This window comes from Pristiophorus japonicus, chromosome 3 (assembly GCF_044704955.1).
Source record: "Pristiophorus japonicus isolate sPriJap1 chromosome 3, sPriJap1.hap1, whole genome shotgun sequence".
Classification (NCBI taxonomy): domain Eukaryota; kingdom Metazoa; phylum Chordata; class Chondrichthyes; family Pristiophoridae; genus Pristiophorus; species Pristiophorus japonicus.
In genome coordinates this window covers 233,438,331-233,458,623 of record NC_091979.1, presented here as the reverse complement: position 1 = coordinate 233,458,623, position 20,293 = coordinate 233,438,331, and the positions used below count along the sequence as shown (strand labels likewise).

The 20,293-nt window shown below is 52.3% G+C and overlaps 1 protein-coding gene across 3 annotated transcripts in view; it reads right to left on the bottom strand.

The window, feature by feature from the left end:
- The window catches only part of armh3 (armadillo like helical domain containing 3), a 222,651-nt gene that overhangs the window by 58,840 nt on the left and 143,518 nt on the right, over positions 1-20,293 (bottom strand). For all 3 annotated transcript variants that reach the window (XM_070876412.1, XM_070876413.1, XM_070876410.1), the window contains one exon: positions 3,336-3,414. In XM_070876412.1, the coding sequence (XP_070732513.1) occupies positions 3,336-3,414 (79 nt within the window). The remainder of the gene's footprint in view (positions 1-3,335; positions 3,415-20,293) is intronic.

Genomic DNA, 20,293 nt, shown 5'->3' with positions numbered 1-20,293 from the left:
CCGGAGGTACTAGGGGACCGAGGGTCTAGTGAGGAGCAGGAACTGAAGGATATCCTTATTAGGCGGGAAATTGTGTTAGGGAAATTGATGGGATTGAAGGCTGATAAATCCCCGGGGCCTGATTGTCTGCATCCCAGAGTACTTAGGGAAGTGGCACTAGAAATAGTGGATGCATTGGTGATCATTTTCCAACAGTCTATTGACTCTGGAGCAGTTCCTATGGACTGGAGGGTAGCTAATGTAACACCACTTTTTAAAAAAGGAGTGAGAGAGAAAATAGGTAATTATAGACCGGTTAGCCTGATATCAGTAGTGGGGAAAATGTTGGAATCAATTATTAAGGATGAAATAGTAGCGCATTTGCAGAGCAGTGACAGGATTGGTCCAAGTCAGCACGGATTTATGAAGGGGAAATCATGCTTGACCAATCTTCTGGAATTTTTTGAGTATGTAACTAGTAGAGTGGACAAGGGAGAACCAGTGGATGTGGTGTATATGGACTTTCAAATGGCCTTTGACAAGATCCCACAAAAGAGATTGGTGTGCAAAATCAAAGCACATGGTATTGGGGGTAATGTACTGGCGTGGATAGAGAATTGGTTGGCAGACAGGAAGCAGAGAGTTGGGATAAACGGGTCCTTTTCGGAATGGGAGGCAGTGACTAGTGGAGTGCCGCAGGGATCAGTGCTGGGACCCCAGCTCTTTACAATACATATTAATGATTTGGATGAAGGAATTGAGTGTAATATCTCCAAGTTTGCAGATGACACTAAGCTGGATGGCGGTGTGAACTGCGAGGAGGATGCTAAGAGGCTGCAGGGTGATTTGGACAGGTTCGGTGAGTGGGCAAATACATGGCAGATGCAGTATAATGTGGATAAATGTGAGGTTATCCACTTTGGTGGCAAAAACACGAAGGCAGATTATCTGAATGGTGGCAGAATAGGAAAAGCGGAGGTGCAACGAGACCTGGGTGTCATGGTTCATCAGTCATTGAAAGTTGGCATGCAGGTGCAGCAGGCGGTGAAGGCGGCAAATGGCATGTTGGCCTTCATAGCTAGGGGATTTGAGTATAGGAGCAGGGAGGTCTTACTGCAATTGTACAGGGCCTTGGTGAGGCCTCACCTGGAATATTGTGTTCAGTTTTGGTCTCCTAATCTGAGGGAGGACGTTCTTGCTATAGAGGGAGTGCAGCGAAGGTTCACCAGACTGATTACAGGGATGGCTGGACTGACATATGAGGAGAGACTGGATCAACTAGGCCTTTATACACTGGAGTTTAGAAGGATGAGAGAGGATCTCATAGAAACGTATAACATTCTGACGGGACGGGACATGTTAGATGCGGGAAGAATATTCCCGATGTTGGGGAAGTCCAGAACCAGGGGACACAGTCTAAGGATAAGGGGTGGGCCATTTAGGACTGAGATGAGGAGAAGCTTCTTCACGCAGAGAGTTCCCTGCCACAGAGAGTTGTTGATGCCAGTTCATTGGATATATTCAAGAGGGTGTTAGATATAGCCCTTACAGCTAAAGTGATCAAGGGGTATGGAGAGAAAGCAGGAAAAGGGTACTGAGGTGAATGATCAGCCATGATCTTATTGAATGGCGGTGCAGGCTCAAAGGGCCGAATGGCCTACTCCTGCACCTATTTTTTATGTTTCTATGCTTGCAATAAAACTCCAACTGTGGCTCCTAAAGGATACCCTTTTCAAACCCACCCTTCAAAACACTCAATGGCTGTTTACATGGAGATAAAATGCTAGCAGTCTTTCAGGAAGTACAGCGTCCCCTCTCCCAGTCACCTGAACACACAGTGACATGAACATCAAGAGGTAGATGAGTCTAGCATTCCGTGCTGATCCAGTTAAACTCCATATAGGGAGAACATTATCATGCAATCACACAGCACATGAAGCCATTCGGCCCATCGTGCCCATGCCATCTCTTACAAAGAGCTATCCAATTAGTACCACTTCCCCGCTCATTCCCCAATGGCCCTGCAAATTTTTTCTTTCGTATTTATCCCATTCCTTTTGGAAAGTTACTGTTGAATCCACCGCTCTTTCAAGCAGTGCATTGCAGATCATAACAATTCGCTCCATTAAAAAACTCTAATTTCCCCCCTTTTTTTTTTAAACCTCTTATCTTAAATCTGGTTATCAACCCTCCTCCAGTGCAAACAGTTTCTCCTTATCTACTCCCTCAAAACCCCGCATAACTTTGAACACCTCTTCAATCTCCTGTTAACCTTCTCTGCTCCCAGGAGAACAACCCCAGCTTCTCCAGTCTCTCCACGTATGTGCCGTATGCCGGATACCATTCTAGTATATCCTCTCTGCTCCCTCGCCAACCTCCCTTAAGTATGGAGTCCAGGGGCTCAATTTTCTCCAGTGATTTGCGCCGTTTTTTTGGAGCAGGCTGCCCTTTTTGGCCTAAGTTGAAAAACCAGAGTTTCCCCAATCAAGGAGAGAGAGAGACAGAGAGAGAGAGAGAGAGAGAGAGAGAGAGTGTGAGAGAGACATGAGAGAGATTCACATTTGAGAACCGAACCGAACCGGGGACCGAGAATGGGACCGGACCGGCAAGCCCTTCGGGCGGGGTTGGAGGTAAATTGCTGCTATGTGTTTTTCAATTCTTTTCATCAGTTGGGAGCTGGCTGTATGCTTCACTTTGCAGCCCCAGCTCGCATTGTGTCCCTGGTTACCATGGCAGCCCGATCCTTTTGGCGCAGATCAAGGCTCCACCCCCAAAACTAAAGGTTGGGTTACGGAGACCAAAATGAAGAAATCCAACAGGGAAACTTAGAATATTTTTTTTTGGCGTGCTTAGGCCCCAAAAAATCGGGCGTAACTCTTCAAGTACGTCAAAAAAATGCTTTGGGGAAAATTGAGCCCCAAAATTGGACACAATGCTCCGGCTGGGGTCCAACCAGTGATTAAATGCACTGCACAGTGAGGTGCCAAGTTGTACTGACAAAGGAGGTACCAGCTTCTGCCCCTGATCTGTGTTGAACTACCTAACCTCAGCCTAGGTAGCGGTGAAGGTGTTACTGGGCTTTGTGGGGGAGGGAGGTAGAGAGGGGGGGCAGGGAGAGGCAGGAGTTGGCCAGGATTGCTCCCTCTGAGACGCACTGCAAGGTGTGCGCATGTGGAATCTGGGTGACCGCAAGGTTGGATTCGACAGTGATGCCATCCGTGGTTGAATAGTTGCCCAGGCTCACAAATGGACCAATTGAGGACTGACGGAACCAAACTGCAGCAAGTGTCAGAACCTTCGAGGGACGAAAGAAAACTGCACCAAAAGCACATTTAAAAAGTGTCAGCAGCACATACCTGATCTTCAGAAAGCTGAGAGATGTGATTGACTGCTGCGTACGACTCGATCTTAGGATTAAAATGGTTGATGATGGCCCTGAAACAGAGAGGGGTCTGTTATTAGATTTTCAATTGTCAAGCTCGCAATTAATATTCAGTTTCTGAAATGTAATTTAGTTAGTTCAGATCTGTGGTGCGTTAAAAAAAAAAATAATTCTCAACCAGGTGTATTTAAACAATGAAAACCCCACACTCTGAGACTACCGTACACACAGGCGCATAAGACAATTCATGTACAATATGACTCCCTACGTTTTAGTCAAAGAAAACCCTGGAAAATAATACTCATCGCTCACATGCAAGATTCCCTCATCAGTTATTACATCATTCCTACATTACAACAGTGACGACACTTCAAGAAAGTACTGCATTGGTGGTAAAGCGCATTGGGAGGCCCGAAAGTGTTGAAAGCCGCTGTATAAATGCAAGTCTTTCTTTTTCTTTATCACAACTCCCCAGAGAGCAGGAAATATGATTTTTGTGCTTGGTAACTGTTCTATGTAGCACCGATGCACATAGACGGAGGAGCGAGCGAGCGAGAGGAGCACGATACTACGTCGGAAAGAGGTAAACACAGCTGGGAGTTCAGAACAAAAAAGGAAAAAAAGACTTGCATTTCTATAGCACCTTTCATGACCTCAAGGCATCTCAAAGCGCTTTACAGCCTATGAAGTACTTCCCAAGTGTAGTCACTGTTGTAGGAAACGCGGCAGCCAATTTGCGCACAGCAAACCCCCACAAACAGCAATGTGATAATGATCAGAGCATCTGTTTTAGTGATGTTGATCGAGGGGTCAATATTGAACAAGACACCTGGGAGAACTCCCCTGCTCTTCTTCAAAATTTAGGGCCGAGATGAGGAGAAATTTTTTCACTCAGAGGATGGTGAACCTGTGGAATTCTCTACCATAGAAGGCTGTGGAGGCCAAGTCACTGAATATATTTAAGAGGGAGATACATAGATTTCTAGACACAAAATACATCAAGGGGTATGGGGGAAAAGTGGGAATATGGTGTTGAGATAGAGGATCAGCCATGAATGGCATTGCAGACTTGAAGGGCTGAATGGCCTATTTCTGCTCCTATTTTTATGAAACAGTGGCCACCGGATCTTTTACGTCCACCTGAGAGAGCAGACGGGGACTCTGTTGTATATGGAGAAAGAGTCAAACTGAACACTGTCAGCTCAAAGTAAAGTGTGACCGTAGTCTTTTATTGCAGGTCTCCAGAGTGCCTCTCCAACTTGTGAAGCCTCCTTAAATACCTGTGCTCCCAAGGGATTATGGGATCCCTTGGGACTCCGTGGAATGAGCCCTCTGGTGGCTGTACAGAGTAAATACAAGTTTACATATACAACAGGCTCGGTTTAACATCTCATCCGAAAGACGGCACCGCCGACAGTGCAGTGCTCCCTCAGCACTGCACTGGGAGTGTCAATCTGGATTATGTGCAAGTCCCTGGAGTGGGACTTGAACCCACAACCTTCTGACTCAGGGGCGAGAGTGTTACCCACTGAGCCACAGCTGACAAGACGGCGAGATCAGGCCAGAAACAGGGGAGTGGGAGTATGTTTCTCAGAATATCCGTATAAAGCTGCCTCCCTACCCACATGCACTACTTTCAAAGCCCCAGGCTGACCTAAATCTCTCGACTTGTATACAAGTGTATCGAGTTAGCCCCTCCCCATCTCTGTAACCTCCTCCAGCCCTACATCCCTCTGAGATCTCTGCGCTCCTCGAATTCTGCCCTCTTGCCCGTCCCCGATTATAATCGCTCAACCATTGGTGGCCATGCCTTCTGTTGCCTAGGTCCCCAACTCTAACTCCCTGCCTAAACCTCTCCGCCTCTCTACCTCTCACTCTCTTTCCTCCTTTAAGACGCTCCTTAAAACCTACCACTTTGACCAAGCTTTTGGTCACCTGCCGAAATGTCGTCTTATGTGGCTTGGTGTCAAATTTATTTGTTTTGTCTTGTAACACTGCTGTGAAGCCCCTTGGGATGTTTTATTAAGTTAAAGGTGCTATATAAATAAAAGTTGTTGTTGTTGTTGTCTAATAGACGGAAGAATCGAGCGTGCCGCAGAACTGCCACGCTGATCTCCACGCCCACTGTGCCAACCAGCCTGTCGACGCACAAGGCACTTCGATGGGAACACGGACTCAAAAAACCTACCTCGGAATATTCACTTGTGCTTGCGAGCTGAAATGCAGCCCTGTCTGCCTGCTGTGCACGCTTTCGCAGCTGGCAGACTCCCAGAGCCAGATGGGTACATTAAAACTAGATTTATTTATGAAGGAGAGATGAATTTGTCGCAAGAGACAGCGGGGCACGAGGCTCGGAACTTGCCGAGCAGATAGCAACAGCAGGATTCAAAGACAAAACAAATGTGGCCCAGATAATTACAGGACGCTTCTCGAGATGGTTTACATGATGTAGCCAGCTACTTACAAAGGACTGTCTTGTAGGCTAAACTCTCGCTGCGCAGCAGCTGGACACGAGACCTGACCTATCATTAGAGCTTTTCTGGCCTTATGTTAAAGGAAGAAAATGTATTTAGATTTCACCTTATCGTGTCCTCAGGATGTCCCACTGCAGCCAGTGAATTCCGTTTGAAGTGTAGTCACTGTTTTCATGTAGGGAAACGTGGCAGCCAGTTCTGCGCACAGCAAGGTCTCAGAAACAGCGAATGAGTGGCCGGGTGATATATCCTCAAAGCCTCCCTGATAAAGTGCCAACATCCCCACCGACACCTGGGAGTCCCTGGCCAAAGACCGCCCTAAGTGGAGGAAGTGCATCCGGAAGGGTGCTGAGCACCTCGAGTCTCATCGTCGAGTACATGCAGAAACCAAGTGCAGGCAGCGGAAGGAGCGTGCGGCAAACCTGTCCCACCCACCCTTTCCCTCAATGACTATCTGTCCCACCTGTGACAGGGACTGTAATTCCCTTATTGGACTGTTCAGCCACCTAAGGACTAATTTTAAGAGTGGAAGCAAGTCTTCCTCGATTCTGAGGGACTGCCTATGATGATATATCTTTGATGGTATTGGTTCGGAGAGCAGTGCTGGCCAGGACACCAGGGAGAACTCTCCTCCGCTCCCAGCAGCGCCATGGGATCCGCCGGATCAGCCAGACGGGACCTGGATTTGAGGTTGCGTCTGAAGAACGGCAGTCATGACAGTGCAGCTCCACTTCGACTGCCATCCTAGATTATGTCTGGAGTGAGGCTTGAACCCATGACTTTCTGACTTGGAGTGGCGTGAACTTTCAACTGAGCGGTCTATTTTTACTGCCTGCTTCAATGCGTTTGCTGGAAATGTAGTCTGTCACCCTTTGGGCAAAAGCTTTTGCTCGATTTCCCTTCTTGCTCTTAATTTCCTATTTTTTTAAAAAACCGGCACCATGATCTTTAAACCTTTTACATAGGAGCAGGAGGCCGCCATTCAGCCCCTTGAGGAATATAGGAGCAGGAGGAGGTCGTTCAGCCCCTTGAGCCTGTTCCAAAATTCTATTACATCATGGCTGATCTGTACTGCAACCCTATTTAACCACTGTTGCTCCTTATCCCTCGATACCATCATCTCCTCAAGGGCAATTAGGATGGGCAATAAATGCCGGCCTTGCCAGCGACGCCCACATCCCATAAATTAAGTTTAAAATACCTTTACCCAACAAAAATGTATCGTTCACAGTTCTGAAATTTTCATAATTGACCCCCAGAATCCACAGCCTTTTGCGGAGAGAGTTCCAGATTCCCACTGCCCTTTGTGTGAAGACATGCTTCCTGACATCACCCCTGAACGGCCCTGATCTAACTTTAAGCTTGTGCTGGACTCCCCCCGTAAGAGGAAATGGTTTCTCTGTATCGACCCTATTGAATCCCTTTATCATTTAAACACCTCGATCAGATCACCCCTCAACTTTCAGGATGCACAGAAACACAATCCAATTTTATGCAACCTCTCCTCGTAATTTAACCCTTAAATACCTGATATCATTATGGTGAATCTGCACTGTATCCCCTCCAATGGGAACCTTCCGGAGGTTTGGTGCCAAAATCCTTCCACAGGCATCGGATATCTTACACAAGTGACTGATCGCCATACGCTCCCTCGAGCCTGCTCCGCCATTCAATAAGACTACGGCTGATCATCGACCTCAACTCCACTTTCCCGCCCAATCCCCATTATCCCTCGATTCCCGTAGAGTTCAAAATCTATCTATCTCAACCTTGAATATACTCAAATACTGAGCATCCACAGCCCTCTGGGGCAGAGAATTCCAAAGATTCATAACCCTCTGAGTGAAGTAATTTCTCCTCCTCTTGGTCTTAAATGACCAACCCCTTATCCTGAGACTGTAAGCCCTGGTTCTAGACTCTAGTCAAGGGGAAAATTCTTCTCAGCATCTACCCTGTCAATCCCCCTCAGAATCTCGTATATTTCAATGAGATCACCTCTCATTCTTCTAAACTCGAGAGTATAGGCCCTTTCGACACAATCTCTCCTCATAGGATAGCCCTCTTATCCCAGGAATCAATCTAGGTGAACCTCCGTTGCACCGCCTCCAAGGCAAGTATATCCTTCCTTAGGTAAGGAGACCAAAACTGTACACAGTACTCCAGATGTGGTCTCACCAAGGCCCTGTACAGTTGTAGCAAGACTTTCTGACTCTTTTACTCCAGCCCCCTTACAATAAAGGACAACATGCCATTTGCCTTCCTTACTGCTTGCTGTACCTGCATGCTAACTCTGTGTTTCTTGTATTAGGACACCCAAATCTCTCTGAACACCAACATGTAATAGTTTCTCACCATTTGAAAACTATTGTGTTTTTTTATTCTTCCTGCCAAAGTGAATAACCTCACATTTCCCCACATTATACTCCATCTGCCACCTTACGGTCCACTCACTTTGTCTATCTATATCTCTTTGCAGACGCTTTGTGTTCTCCTCACAGCTTACTATCCCACCTAGCTTTGTATCGTCAACAAATTTCGATACATTACACTCGGTGCCTTCATCTAGGTCATTAATATAGATTGTAAATAGCTGAGTCCCCAGCACTGATCTTTATGGCACCTCACTAGTTACAGCCTGCCAACCTGAAAAATACCCGTTTATCCCTACTCTCTGCTTTCTGTCCGTTAACCAATCCTCTAGCCATGCTAATCCATTGCTCCCACCCCATGAGCCCTTATCGTGTGTACTAACCTTTTATGTGGCACCTTATTGAATGCCTTTTGGAAATCCAAAAAACTACATCCACTGATTCCCCTTTATGTACCCTGCCAGTTACATCCTCAAAAAACTCGAATAAATTTGTCAAACATGATTTCCATAGACCATGTTGACTCTGCCTAATCATGTTACGATTTCCTTGCCATGATACCACATCCTAAACAATGGATTCCCAGCGACTGATGTCAGGCTAATTGGCCTGTAGTTCGATGTTTTCTCTTTCCCTCCTTTCTTGAATAGCGGGATTACATTTGCTACCTTCCAATTCTCTGGGACCGTTCTAGAATCTAGGGAATTCTGGAAGATCAAAACTAATGCATTCACTATCTCTGCAGACACCTCTTTTAGAACCTTAGGATGTAGGTTGTTACCAATCAAGGGGAGAGAGGGGGAAGGTGGGGGGGCGAGAGGGTAGGGAGGGTAGAGGGGCGAGAGGGAGGGCGAGAGGCAAGGGCAGGGGGGACGAGAGGGAGGACAGGGGGGACGAGTGCGCGAGGGGGCTAGAGGGCCGGGGGCGGGGGGGGAGGGTGGGTGTAGGGAGAGGTGGAGGGAGGGAGGGGGAGAGAGAAAGGGAGGGAGGGGGAGAGAGAGAGGGAGGGAGGGAGAGAGAGGGAGGGAAACATAGAAACATAAAAAATAGGTTGAGTAGGTCATTCGGCCCTTCGAGTCTGCACCACCATTCAATGAATTCATGGCTGAACATGCAACTTCAGTACCCCATTCCTGCTTTCTCGCCATACCCCTTGATCCCCCTATTAGTAAGGACTACATCTAACTCCTTTTTGAATATATTTAATGAAGTGGCCTCAACAACATTCTGTGGTAGAGAATTCCACAGTTTCACCACTCTCTGGGTGAAGAAGTTTCTCCTCATCTCAGTCCTAAATGGCTTACCCATTATCTTTAGACTGTGACCCCTGGTTCTGGACTTCCCCAACATTGGGAACATTCTTCCTGCATCTAACCTGTCTAAACCCATCAGAATTTTAAACGTTTCTATGAGATTCCCCTCTCATTCTTCTGAACTCCAGTGAATACAAGCCCAGTTGATCCAGTCTTTCTTGATATGTCAGTCCCGCCATCCCGGGAATCAGTCTGGTGAACCTTCGCTGCACTCCCTCAATAGCAAGAATGTCCAACCTCAAGCTAGGAGACCAAAACTGTACACAATACTCCAGGTGTGGCCTCACCAAGGTCCTGTACAACTGTAGTAACACCCCCCCCTGCCCCTGTACTCAAATCCCCTCGTTATGGAGGCCAACATGCCATTTGCTTTCTTAACCGCCTGCTGTACCTGCATGCCAACCTTCAATGACTGATGTACCATAACACCCAAGTCTCGTTGCACCTCCCCTTTTCCTAATCCGTCACCATTCAGATAATAGTCTGTCTCTCTGTTTTTACCACCAAAGTGGATAACCTCACATTTATCCACATTATACTTCATCTGCCATGCATTTGCCCACTCACCTAACCTATCCAAGTCACTCTGCAGCCTCATAGCATCCTACTCGCAGTTCACACTGCCACCCAACTTAGTGTCATCCACAAATTTGGAGATCTAAATTTAACCCCCTCGTCTAAATCATTAATGTACAGTGTAAACAGCTGGGGCCCCAGCACAGGATCTTGTGGTACCCCCACTAGTCACTGCCTGCCATTCTGAAAAGTACCCATTTACTCCTACTCTTTGCTTCCTGTCTGCCAACCAGTTCTCAATTCACGTCAATCCCATGTGCTTTAACTTTGCACATTAATCTCTTGTGTGGGACCTTGTTGAAAGCCTTCTGAAAGTCCAAATACACCACATCAACTGGTTCTCCCTTGTCCACTCTACTGGAAACATCCTCAAAAAATTCCAGAAGATTTGTCAAGCATGATTTCCCTGTCACAAATCCATGCTGACTTGGACCTATCATGTCACCTCTTTCCAAATGCGCTACTATGACATCCTTAATAACTGATTCCATCATTTTACCCACTACCGATGTCAGGCTGGCCAGTCTATAATTCCCTGTTTTCTCTCTCCCTCCTTTTTTAAAAAAGTGGGGTTAGATTGGCTACCCTCCACTCCATAGGAACTGATCCAGAGTCTATGGAATGTTGGAAAATGACTGTCAATGCATCCGCTATTTCCAAGGCCACCTCCTTAAGTACTCTGGGATGCAGACCATCAGGCCCTGGGGATTTATCGATCTTCAATCCCATCAATTTCCCCAACACAATTTCCCGACTAATAAGGACTTCCGTCAGTTCCTCCTTCTACTTGACCCTCTGACCCCTTTTATATCCGGAAGGTTGTTTGTGTCCTCCTTAGTGAATAGAGGTGGGGTAGCTCTGTTAATAAAGGATGATATCCAAGCAGTTGTGAGAGACAATATTGGCTCTAATGAACAAAATGTTGAATCATTGTGGGTGAAGATTAGAGATAGTAAGGGGAAAAAGTCACTGGTGGGCGTAGTTTATAGGCCCCCAAATAATAACTTCACGGTGGGGCGGGCAATAATCAAGGGAATAATGGAGGCATGTGAAAAAGGAACGGCAGTAGTCATGGGGGATTTTAACCTACATATCGATTGGTCAACTCAAATCACACGGGGTAGCCTGGAGGAGGAATTCATAGAATGCATATGGGATTGTTTCTTAGAACAGTATGTAACAGAACCTACAAGGGAGAAAGCTATCTTAGATCTGGTCCTGTGTAATGAGACAGGAATAATAAACAATCTCCGCGTAAAAGATCCTCTCAGAATGAGTGATCACAGTATGGTTGAATTTGTAATACAGATTGAGGGTGAGGAAGTAGTGTCTCAAACGAGCGTACTATGCTTAAACAAAGGGGACTACAGTGGGATGAGGGCAGAGTTGGCTAAAGTAGACTGGAAACACAGACTAAACGGTGGCACAATTGAGGAACAGTGGAGGACTTTTAAGGAGCTCTTTCATAGTGCGCAACAAAAATATATTCCAGTGAAAAAGAAGGGCGGCAAGAGAAGGGATAACCAGCCGTGGATAACCAAGGAAATAAAGGAGAGTATCAAATCAAAGACCAATGCGTATAAGGTGGCCAAGGTTAGTGGGAAACTAGAGGATTGGGAAAATTTTAAACAACAGCAAAGAATGACTAAAGAAGCAATAAAGAAAGGCAAGATAGATTCCGAAGGTAAACTTGCGCAAAACATAAAAACAGATAGTAAAAGCTTTTACAGATATATAAAACGGAAAAGAGTGACTAAAGTAAATGTTGGTCCCTTAGAAGATGAGAAGGGGGATTTAATAATGGGAAATGTGGAAATGGCTGAGACTGTAAACAATTATTTTGCTTCGGTCTTCACAGCGGAAGACACAAAAACCATTCCAAAAATTGCTGGTCACAGGAATGTGGGAAGGGAGGACCTTGAGACAATCACTATCACTAGGGGGGTAGTGCTGGACAGGCTAATGAGACTCAAGGTAGACAAGTCCCCTGGTCCTGATGAAATGCATCCCAGGGTATTAAAAGAGATGGCGGAAGTTATAGCAGATGCATTCGTTATAATCTACCAAAATTTTCTGGACTCTGGGGAGGTACCAGCGGATTGGAAAGCAGCTAATGTAACGCCTCTGTTTAAAAAAGGGGGCAGACAAAAGGCAGGTAACTATAGGCCGGTTAGTTTAACATCTGTAGTGGGGAAAATGCTTGAAGCTATCATTAAGGAAGAAATAGCGGGACATCTAGATAGGAATAGTGCAATCAAGCAGACGCAGCATGGATTCATGAAGGGGAAATCATGTTTAACTAATTTACTAGAATTCTTTGAGGATATAATGAGCATGGTGGATAGAGGTGTACCGATGGATGTGGTGTATTTAGATTTCCAAAAGGCATTCGATAAGGTGCCACACAAAAGGTTACTGCAGAAGATAAGGGTACGCAGAGTCAGAGGAAATGTATTAGCATGGATAGAGAATTGGCTGGCGAACAGAAATCAGAGAGTCAGGATAAATGGGTCCTTTTCGGGTTGGAAATCGGTGGTTCGTGGTGTGCCACTGGGATCGGTGCTGGGACCACAACTGTTTACAATATACATAGATGACCTGGAAGAGGGGACAGAGTGTAGTGTAACAAAATTTGCAGATGACACAAAGATTAGTGGGAAAGCGGGTTGTGTAGAGGACACAGAGAGGCTCCAAAGAGATTTGGATAGGTTAAGCGAATGGGCGAAGGTTTGGCAGATGGAATACAATGTCGGAAAGTGTGAGGTCATCCACCTTGGGGGGAAAAAAACAGTAAAAGGGAATATTATTTGAATGGGGAGAAATTACAACATGCTGAGATGCAGAGGGACTGGGGGTCCTTGTGCATGTATCCCAAAAAGTTAGTTTGCAGATGCAGCAGGTAATCAGGAAGGCGAATGGAATGTTGGCCTTCATTGCGAGAGGGATGGAGTACAAAAGCAGGGAGGTCCTGCTGCAACTGTATATGGTATTGGTAAGGCCGCACCTGGAGTACTGCGTGCAGTTTTGGTCACCTTACTTAAAGAAGGATATACTGGCTTTGGAGGGGGTACTGAGACGATTCACTAGGCTGATTCCGGAGATGAGGGGGTTACCTTATGATAATAGATTGAGTAGACGGGGTCTTTACTCGGAATTCAGAAGGATGAGGGGTGATCTTATAGAAACATTTTAAATAACGAAAGGGATAGACAAGATAGAGGCAGAGAGGTTGTTTCCACTGGGAGGGGAGACTAGAACTAGGGGGCACAGCCTCAAAATACGGGGAAGCCAATTTAAAACCGAGTTGAGAAGGAATTTCTTCTCCCATAGGGTTGCGAATCTGTGGAATTCTCTGCCCAAGGAAGCAGTTGAGGCTAGCTCATTGAATGTATTCAAGTCACAGATAGATCGAATTTTAACCAATAAGGGAATTAAGGGTTACGGGGAGAGGGGGGGTAAGTGGAGCTGAGTCCACGGCCAGATCAGCCATGATCTTATTGAATGGCGGAGCAGGCTCGAGGGACTCGATGGCCTACTCCTGTTCCTAATTCTTATACCGAACCAAAGTACTTGTTCAATTGGTCTGCCATTTCTTTGTTCCCCGTTATGACTTCCCCTGATTCTGACTGCAGGGGACCTACGTTTGTCTTTACTAACCTTTTTCTCTTTACATATCTATAGAAGCTTTTGCAATCTGTCTTAATGTTCCCTGCAAGCTTCCTCTCGTACTCTATTTTCCCTGCCCTAATCAAACCCTTTGCCTCCTCTGCTGAGTTCTAAATTTCTCCCAGTCCCCGGGTTCGCTGCTATTTATGGCCAATTTGAATGCCACTTTCTTGGCTTTAATACTGTCCCTGATTTCCCTTGATAGCCACGGCTGAGCCACCTTCCTTTTTTTATTTTTACGCCAGACAGGGATGTACAATTGAGAGAGGGAAGGGAGGGGAAGGGAAAGAGGGAAGGGAGGGAGCAGGGACGGAGCGACAGGGAGGGAGGGAGCGAGGGAGGGAGGGAGCGAGGGAGCGACAGGGAGGGAGCGAGGGAGGGAGGGAGCGATAGGGAGGGAGGCTGCGACAGGGAGGGAGGGCGCGACAGGGAGGGAGGGCGTGACAGGGAGGGAGGGCGTGACAGGGAGGGAGGGAGGGAGGGCGCGACAGGGAGGGAGTGAGGGAGGGCGCGACAGGGAGGGAGGGCGCGACAGGGAGGGAGGGAGGGAGGGAGGGAGGGAGCGAGCGACAGGGAGGGAGGGAGGGAGCGAGCGACAGGGAGGGAGGGAGGGAGCGAGCGACAGGGAGGGAGGGAGGGAGCGAGCGACAGGGAGGGAGGGAGGGAGCGAGCGACAGGGAGGGAGGGAGGGAGCGAGCGACAGGGAGGGAGGGAGGGAGCGAGCGACAGGGAGGGAGGGAGGGAGCGAGCGACAGGGAGGGAGGGAGGGAGCGAGCGACAGGGAGGGAGGGAGGGAGCGAGCGACAGGGACGGAGGGAGGGAGGGAGCGACAGGGACGGAGGGAGCGACAGGGACGGAGGGAGGGAGGGAGCGACAGGGACGGAGGGAGGGAGGGAGCGACAGGGACGGAGGGAGCGACAGGGATGGAGGGAGGGAGGGAGCGACAGGGCCGGAGGGAGGGAGGGAGCGACAGGGCCGGAGGGAGGGAGGGAGCGACAGGGACGGAGGGAGGGAGGGAGCGACAGGGACGGAGGGAGGGAGGGAGCGACAGGGACGGAGGGAGGGAGGGAGCGACAGGGACGGAGGGAGGGAGGGAGCGACAGGGACGGAGGGAGGGAGGGAGCGACAGGGACGGAGGGAGGGAGGGAGCGACAGGGACGGAGGGAGGGAGGGAGCGACAGGGACGGAGGGAGGGAGGGAGCGACAGGGACGGAGGGAGGGAGGGAGCGACAGGGACGGAGGGAGGGAGGGAGCGACAGGGACGGAGGGAGGGAGGGAGCGACAGGGACGGAGGGAGGGAGGGAGCGACAGGGACGGAGGGAGGGAGGGAGCGACAGGGACGGAGGGAGGGAGGGAGCGACAGGGACGGAGGGAGGGAGGGAGCGACAGGGACGGAGGGAGGGAGGGAGCGACAGCGACGGAGGGAGGGAGGGAGCGACAGGGACGGAGGGAGGGAGGGAGCGACAGGGACGGAGGGAGCGACAGGGACGGAGGGAGCGACAGGGACGGAGGGAGGGAGGGAGCGACAGGGACGGAGGGAGTGGGGGAGCGACAGGGACGGAGGGAGAGAGGGAGCGACAGGGACGGAGGGAGGGAGGGAGCGACAGGGACGGAGGGAGGGAGGGAGCGACAGGGACGGAGGGAGGGAGGGAGGGAGCGACAGGGACGGAGGGAGGGAGGGAGGGAGCGACAGGGACGGAGGGAGGGAGGGAGCGACAGGGACGGAGGGAGGGAGGGAGCGACAGGGACGGAGGGAGGGAGGGAGCGACAGGGACGGAGGGAGGGAGGGAGCGACAGGGACGGAGGGAGGGAGGGAGCGACAGGGACGGAGGGAGGGAGGGAGCGACAGGGAGGGAGGGCGTGACAGGGAGGGAGGGAGGGAGGGCGCGACAGGGAGGGAGTGAGGGAGGGCGCGACAGGGAGGGAGGGCGCGACAGGGAGGGAGGGAGGGACAGGGAGGGAGGGAGGGAGCGAGCGACAGGGAGGGAGGGAGGGAGCGAGCGACAGGGAGGGAGGGAGGGAGCGAGCGACAGGGAGGGAGGGAGGGAGCGAGCGACAGGGAGGGAGGGAGGGAGCGAGCGACAGGGAGGGAGGGAGGGAGCGAGCGACAGGGAGGGAGGGAGGGAGCGAGCGACAGGGAGGGAGGGAGGGAGCGAGCGACAGGGAGGGAGGGAGGGAGCGAGCGACAGGGAGGGAGGGAGGGAGCGAGCGACAGGGACGGAGGGAGGGAGGGAGCGACAGGGACGGAGGGAGGGAGGGAGCGACAGGGACGGAGGGAGCGACAGGGACGGAGGGAGGGAGGGAGCGACAGGGACGGAGGGAGGGAGGGAGCGACAGGGACGGAGGGAGGGAGGGAGCGACAGGGAGGGAGGGAGCGACAGGGACGGAGGGAGGGAGGGAGCGACAGGGACGGAGGGAGGGAGGGAGCGACAGGGACGGAGGGAGGGAGGGAGCGACAGGGACGGAGGGAGGGACAGGGACGGAGCGACAGGGACGGAGGGAGGGAGGGAGCGACAGGGACGGAGGGAGGGAGGGAGCGACAGGGACGGAGGGAGGGAGGGAGCGACAGGGACGGAGGGAGGGAGGGAGCGACAGGGACGGAGGGAGGGAGGGAGCGACAGGGACGGAGGGAGGGAGGGAGCGACAGGGACGGAGGGAGGGAGGGAGCGACAGGGACGGAGGGAGGGAGGGAGCGACAGGGACGGAGGGAGGGAGGGAGCGACAGGGACGGAGGGAGGGAGGGAGCGACAGGGACGGAGGGAGGGAGGGAGCGACAGGGACGGAGGGAGGGAGGGAGCGACAGGGACGGAGGGAGGGAGGGAGCGACAGGGACGGAGGGAGGGAGGGAGCGACAGGGACGGAGGGAGGGAGGGAGCGACAGGGACGGAGGGAGGGAGGGAGCGACAGGGACGGAGGGAGGGAGGGAGCGACAGGGACGGAGGGAGGGAGGGAGCGACAGGGACGGAGGGAGGGAGGGAGGGAGCGACAGGGACGGAGGGAGGGAGGGAGCGACAGGGACGGAGGGAGGGAGGGAGCGACAGGGACGGAGGGAGGGAGGGAACGACAGGGACGGAGGGAGGGAGGGAGCGACAGGGACGGAGGGAGGGAGGGAGCGACAGGGACGGAGGGAGGGAGGGAGCGACAGGGACGGAGGGAGGGAGGGAGCGACAGGGACGGAGGGAGGGAGGGAGCGACAGGGACGGAGGGAGGGAGGGAGCGACAGGGACGGAGGGAGGGAGGGAGCGACAGGGACGGAGGGAGGGAGGGAGCGACAGGGACGGAGGGAGGGAGGGAGCGACAGGGACGGAGGGAGGGAGGGAGCGACAGGGACGGAGGGAGCGACAGGGACGGAGGGAGCGACAGGGACGGAGGGAGGGAGGGAGCGACAGGGACGGAGGGAGGGAGGGAGCGACAGGGACGGAGGGAGGGAGGGAGCGAGCGACAGGGACGGAGGGAGGGAGGGAGGGAGCGACAGGGACGGAGGGAGGGAGGAGGGAGGGAGAGCGACAGGGACGGGAGGGAGGGAGGGAGGGAGGGAGCGACAGGGACGGAGGGAGGGAGGGAGGGAGCGACAGGGCCGGAGGGAGGGAGGGAGCGACAGGGCCGGAGGGAGGGAGGGAGCGACAGGGCCGGAGGGAGGGAGGGAGCGACAGGGACGGAGGGAGGGAGGGAGCGACAGGGACGGAGGGAGGGAGGGAGCGACAGGGACGGAGGGAGGGAGGAGCGACAGGGACGGAGGGAGGGAGGGAGCGACAGGGACGGAGGGAGGGAGGGAGCGACAGGGACGGAGGGAGGGAGGGAGCGACAGGGACGGAGGGAGGGAGGGAGCGACAGGGACGGAGGGAGCGACAGGGACGGAGGGAGGGAGGGAGCGACAGGGACGGAGGGAGGGAGGGAGCGACAGGGACGGAGGGAGGGAGGGAGCGACAGGGACGGAGTGGAGGGAGGGAGCGACAGGGACGGAGGGAGGGAGGGAGCGACAGGGACGGAGGGAGCGACAGGGACGGAGGGAGGGAGGGAGCGACAGGGACGGAGGGAGGGAGGGAGCGACAGGGACGGAGGGAGGGAGGGAGCGACAGGGACGGAGGGAGCGACAGGGACGGAGGGAGGGAGGGAGCGACAGGGACGGAGGGAGGGAGGGAGCGACAGGGACGGAGGGAGAGAGGGAGCGACAGGGACGGAGGGAGGGAGGGAGCGACAGGGACGGAGGGAGGGAGGGAGCGACAGGGACGGAGGGAGGGAGGGAGCGACAGGGACGGAGGGAGGGAGGGAGCGACAGGGACGGAGGGAGGGAGGGAGCGACAGGGACGGAGGGAGGGAGGGAGCGACAGGGACGGAGGGAGGGAGGGAGCGACAGGGACGGAGGGAGGGAGGGGAGCGACAGGGACGGAGGGAGGGAGGGAGCGACAGGGACGGAGGGAGGGAGAGAGCGACAGGGACGGAGGGAGGGAGGGAGCGACAGGGACGGAGGGAGGGAGGGAGCGACAGGGACGGAGGGAGGGAGGGAGCGACAGGGACGGAGGGAGGGAGGGAGCGACAGGGACGGAGGGAGGGAGGGAGCGACAGGGACGGAGGGAGGGAGGGAGCGACAGGGACGGAGGGAGGGAGGGAGCGACAGGGACGGAGGGAGGGAGGGAGCGACAGGGACGGAGGGAGGGAGGGAGCGACAGGGACGGAGGGAGGGAGGGAGCGACAGGGACGGAGGGAGGGAGGGAGCGACAGGGACGGAGGGAGGGAGGGAGCGACAGGGACGGAGGGAGGGAGGGAGCGACAGGGACGGAGGGAGGGAGGGAGCGACAGGGACGGAGGGAGGGAGGGAGCGACAGGGACGGAGGGAGGGAGGGAGCGACAGGGACGGAGGGAGGGAGGGAGCGACAGGGACGGAGGGAGGGAGGGAGCGACAGGGACGGAGGGAGGGAGGGAGCGACAGGGACGGAGGGAGGGAGGGAGCGACAGGGACGGAGGGACGGAGGGAGCGACAGGGACGGAGGGAGCGACAGGGACGGAGGGAGGGAGCGACAGGGACGGAGGGAGGGAGCGACAGGGACGGAGGGAGGGAGCGACAGGGACGGAGGGAGGGATCGACAGGGACGGAGGGAGGGAGCGACAGGGACGGAGGGAGGGAGCGACAGGGACGGAGGGAGGGAGCGACAGGGACGGAGGGAGGGAGCGACAGGGACGGAGGGAGGGAGCGACAGGGACGGAGGGAGGGAGCGACAGGGACGGAGGGAGGGAGCGACAGGGACGGAGGGAGGGAGCGACAGGGACGGAGGGAGGGAGCGACAGGGACGGAGGGAGGGGAGGGAACGAAGGGAGGGGGAGAGATGGAGGGAGGGAGAATGATGGAGGGAGGGAGGGCATCAGTGTTGATTCTATAGACGAAGATGATGATAAAAGTGCAAACAAGTACTGTTGCAACAAAGATACTAATTTAGCAAATATTTTGCGGGTCTCTGCTAGTTCCTCACAATAACCTTTCCTGGCTCAGCCATTAAGGGACCAACGTTCACTTTTGCTATTCTCTTTCTTTTTACATACTTGTAGAAGCTCTTACAATCTGCGTTTATATTTCTTTCTAGTTTTCTTTCATTCTATTTTTTTCCTTTTTTGTCAATTTTTTGATCATACTTTGCTGTTTTCTGAAACTCTCCTAATCTTACTACTAGTCTTTGCATTATAAGCTTCTTCTTTCACTCTAATGCTATCCTTAACTTCTTTATAGAATCACAGAAAAAGAGTTACCCAGCCTCATCCCACCTTCCAGTACTAGGCCCATAGCCCTGGAGGTTACAGCTCTTTAAATGCACATCCAAGTACTTTTTGGAGTTTTTGTTTCTCAATGGAATGTATTTTTATTGAGAATTATGAAATATTTCTTTAAATGCTTATCTACTGTCATACCTTTTAATCTAATTTCCCAATCTTCCTTAGTCAACTCGCCACTCATACCCATGTAATTGACTTTATTTAAGTTTAAGACTAGTTTTGGACTCAGGCAAGCCACTCTCAAACTTAACGTGAAATTCTATCATATTATGATCACTCTGCCCCAGAAAATCCTTTACAATGAGATTGCTAATTAACCATGTCTCATTGCACAATACAAGATCTAAAATAGCCTGTTCCCTGGTTGGTTCCATGATGTATTGTTCTAGGAAACTGTCCTGAATGCATTCCATGAACTCGTCCTCCAGACTACCACTGCCAATTTGATTTGTCCAGTCTATAAGAAGATTAAAGTCCCCCACAATTATTGCATTACCTTTGTTGCAAGCTCCTATTTCTTGATTAATATTCTGTCCAACAGTATAGCTACTGTTAAGGGGTTTATATACTACCCCCACCAGTATTTTCTGCCCCTTGTTATTCTTTATCTTCACCCATGCTGATTCCACTTCCTGATCTTCCGAGCCGAGATCCTATCTCTCCACTGTCCTTATGTTATCCTTTATTATTAGGGATACCTCGCCTCCTTTTCGAAACGTCAAGTACCCTGGAACATTTAGTTCTCAACCTTGGTCACCTTGCAACCAC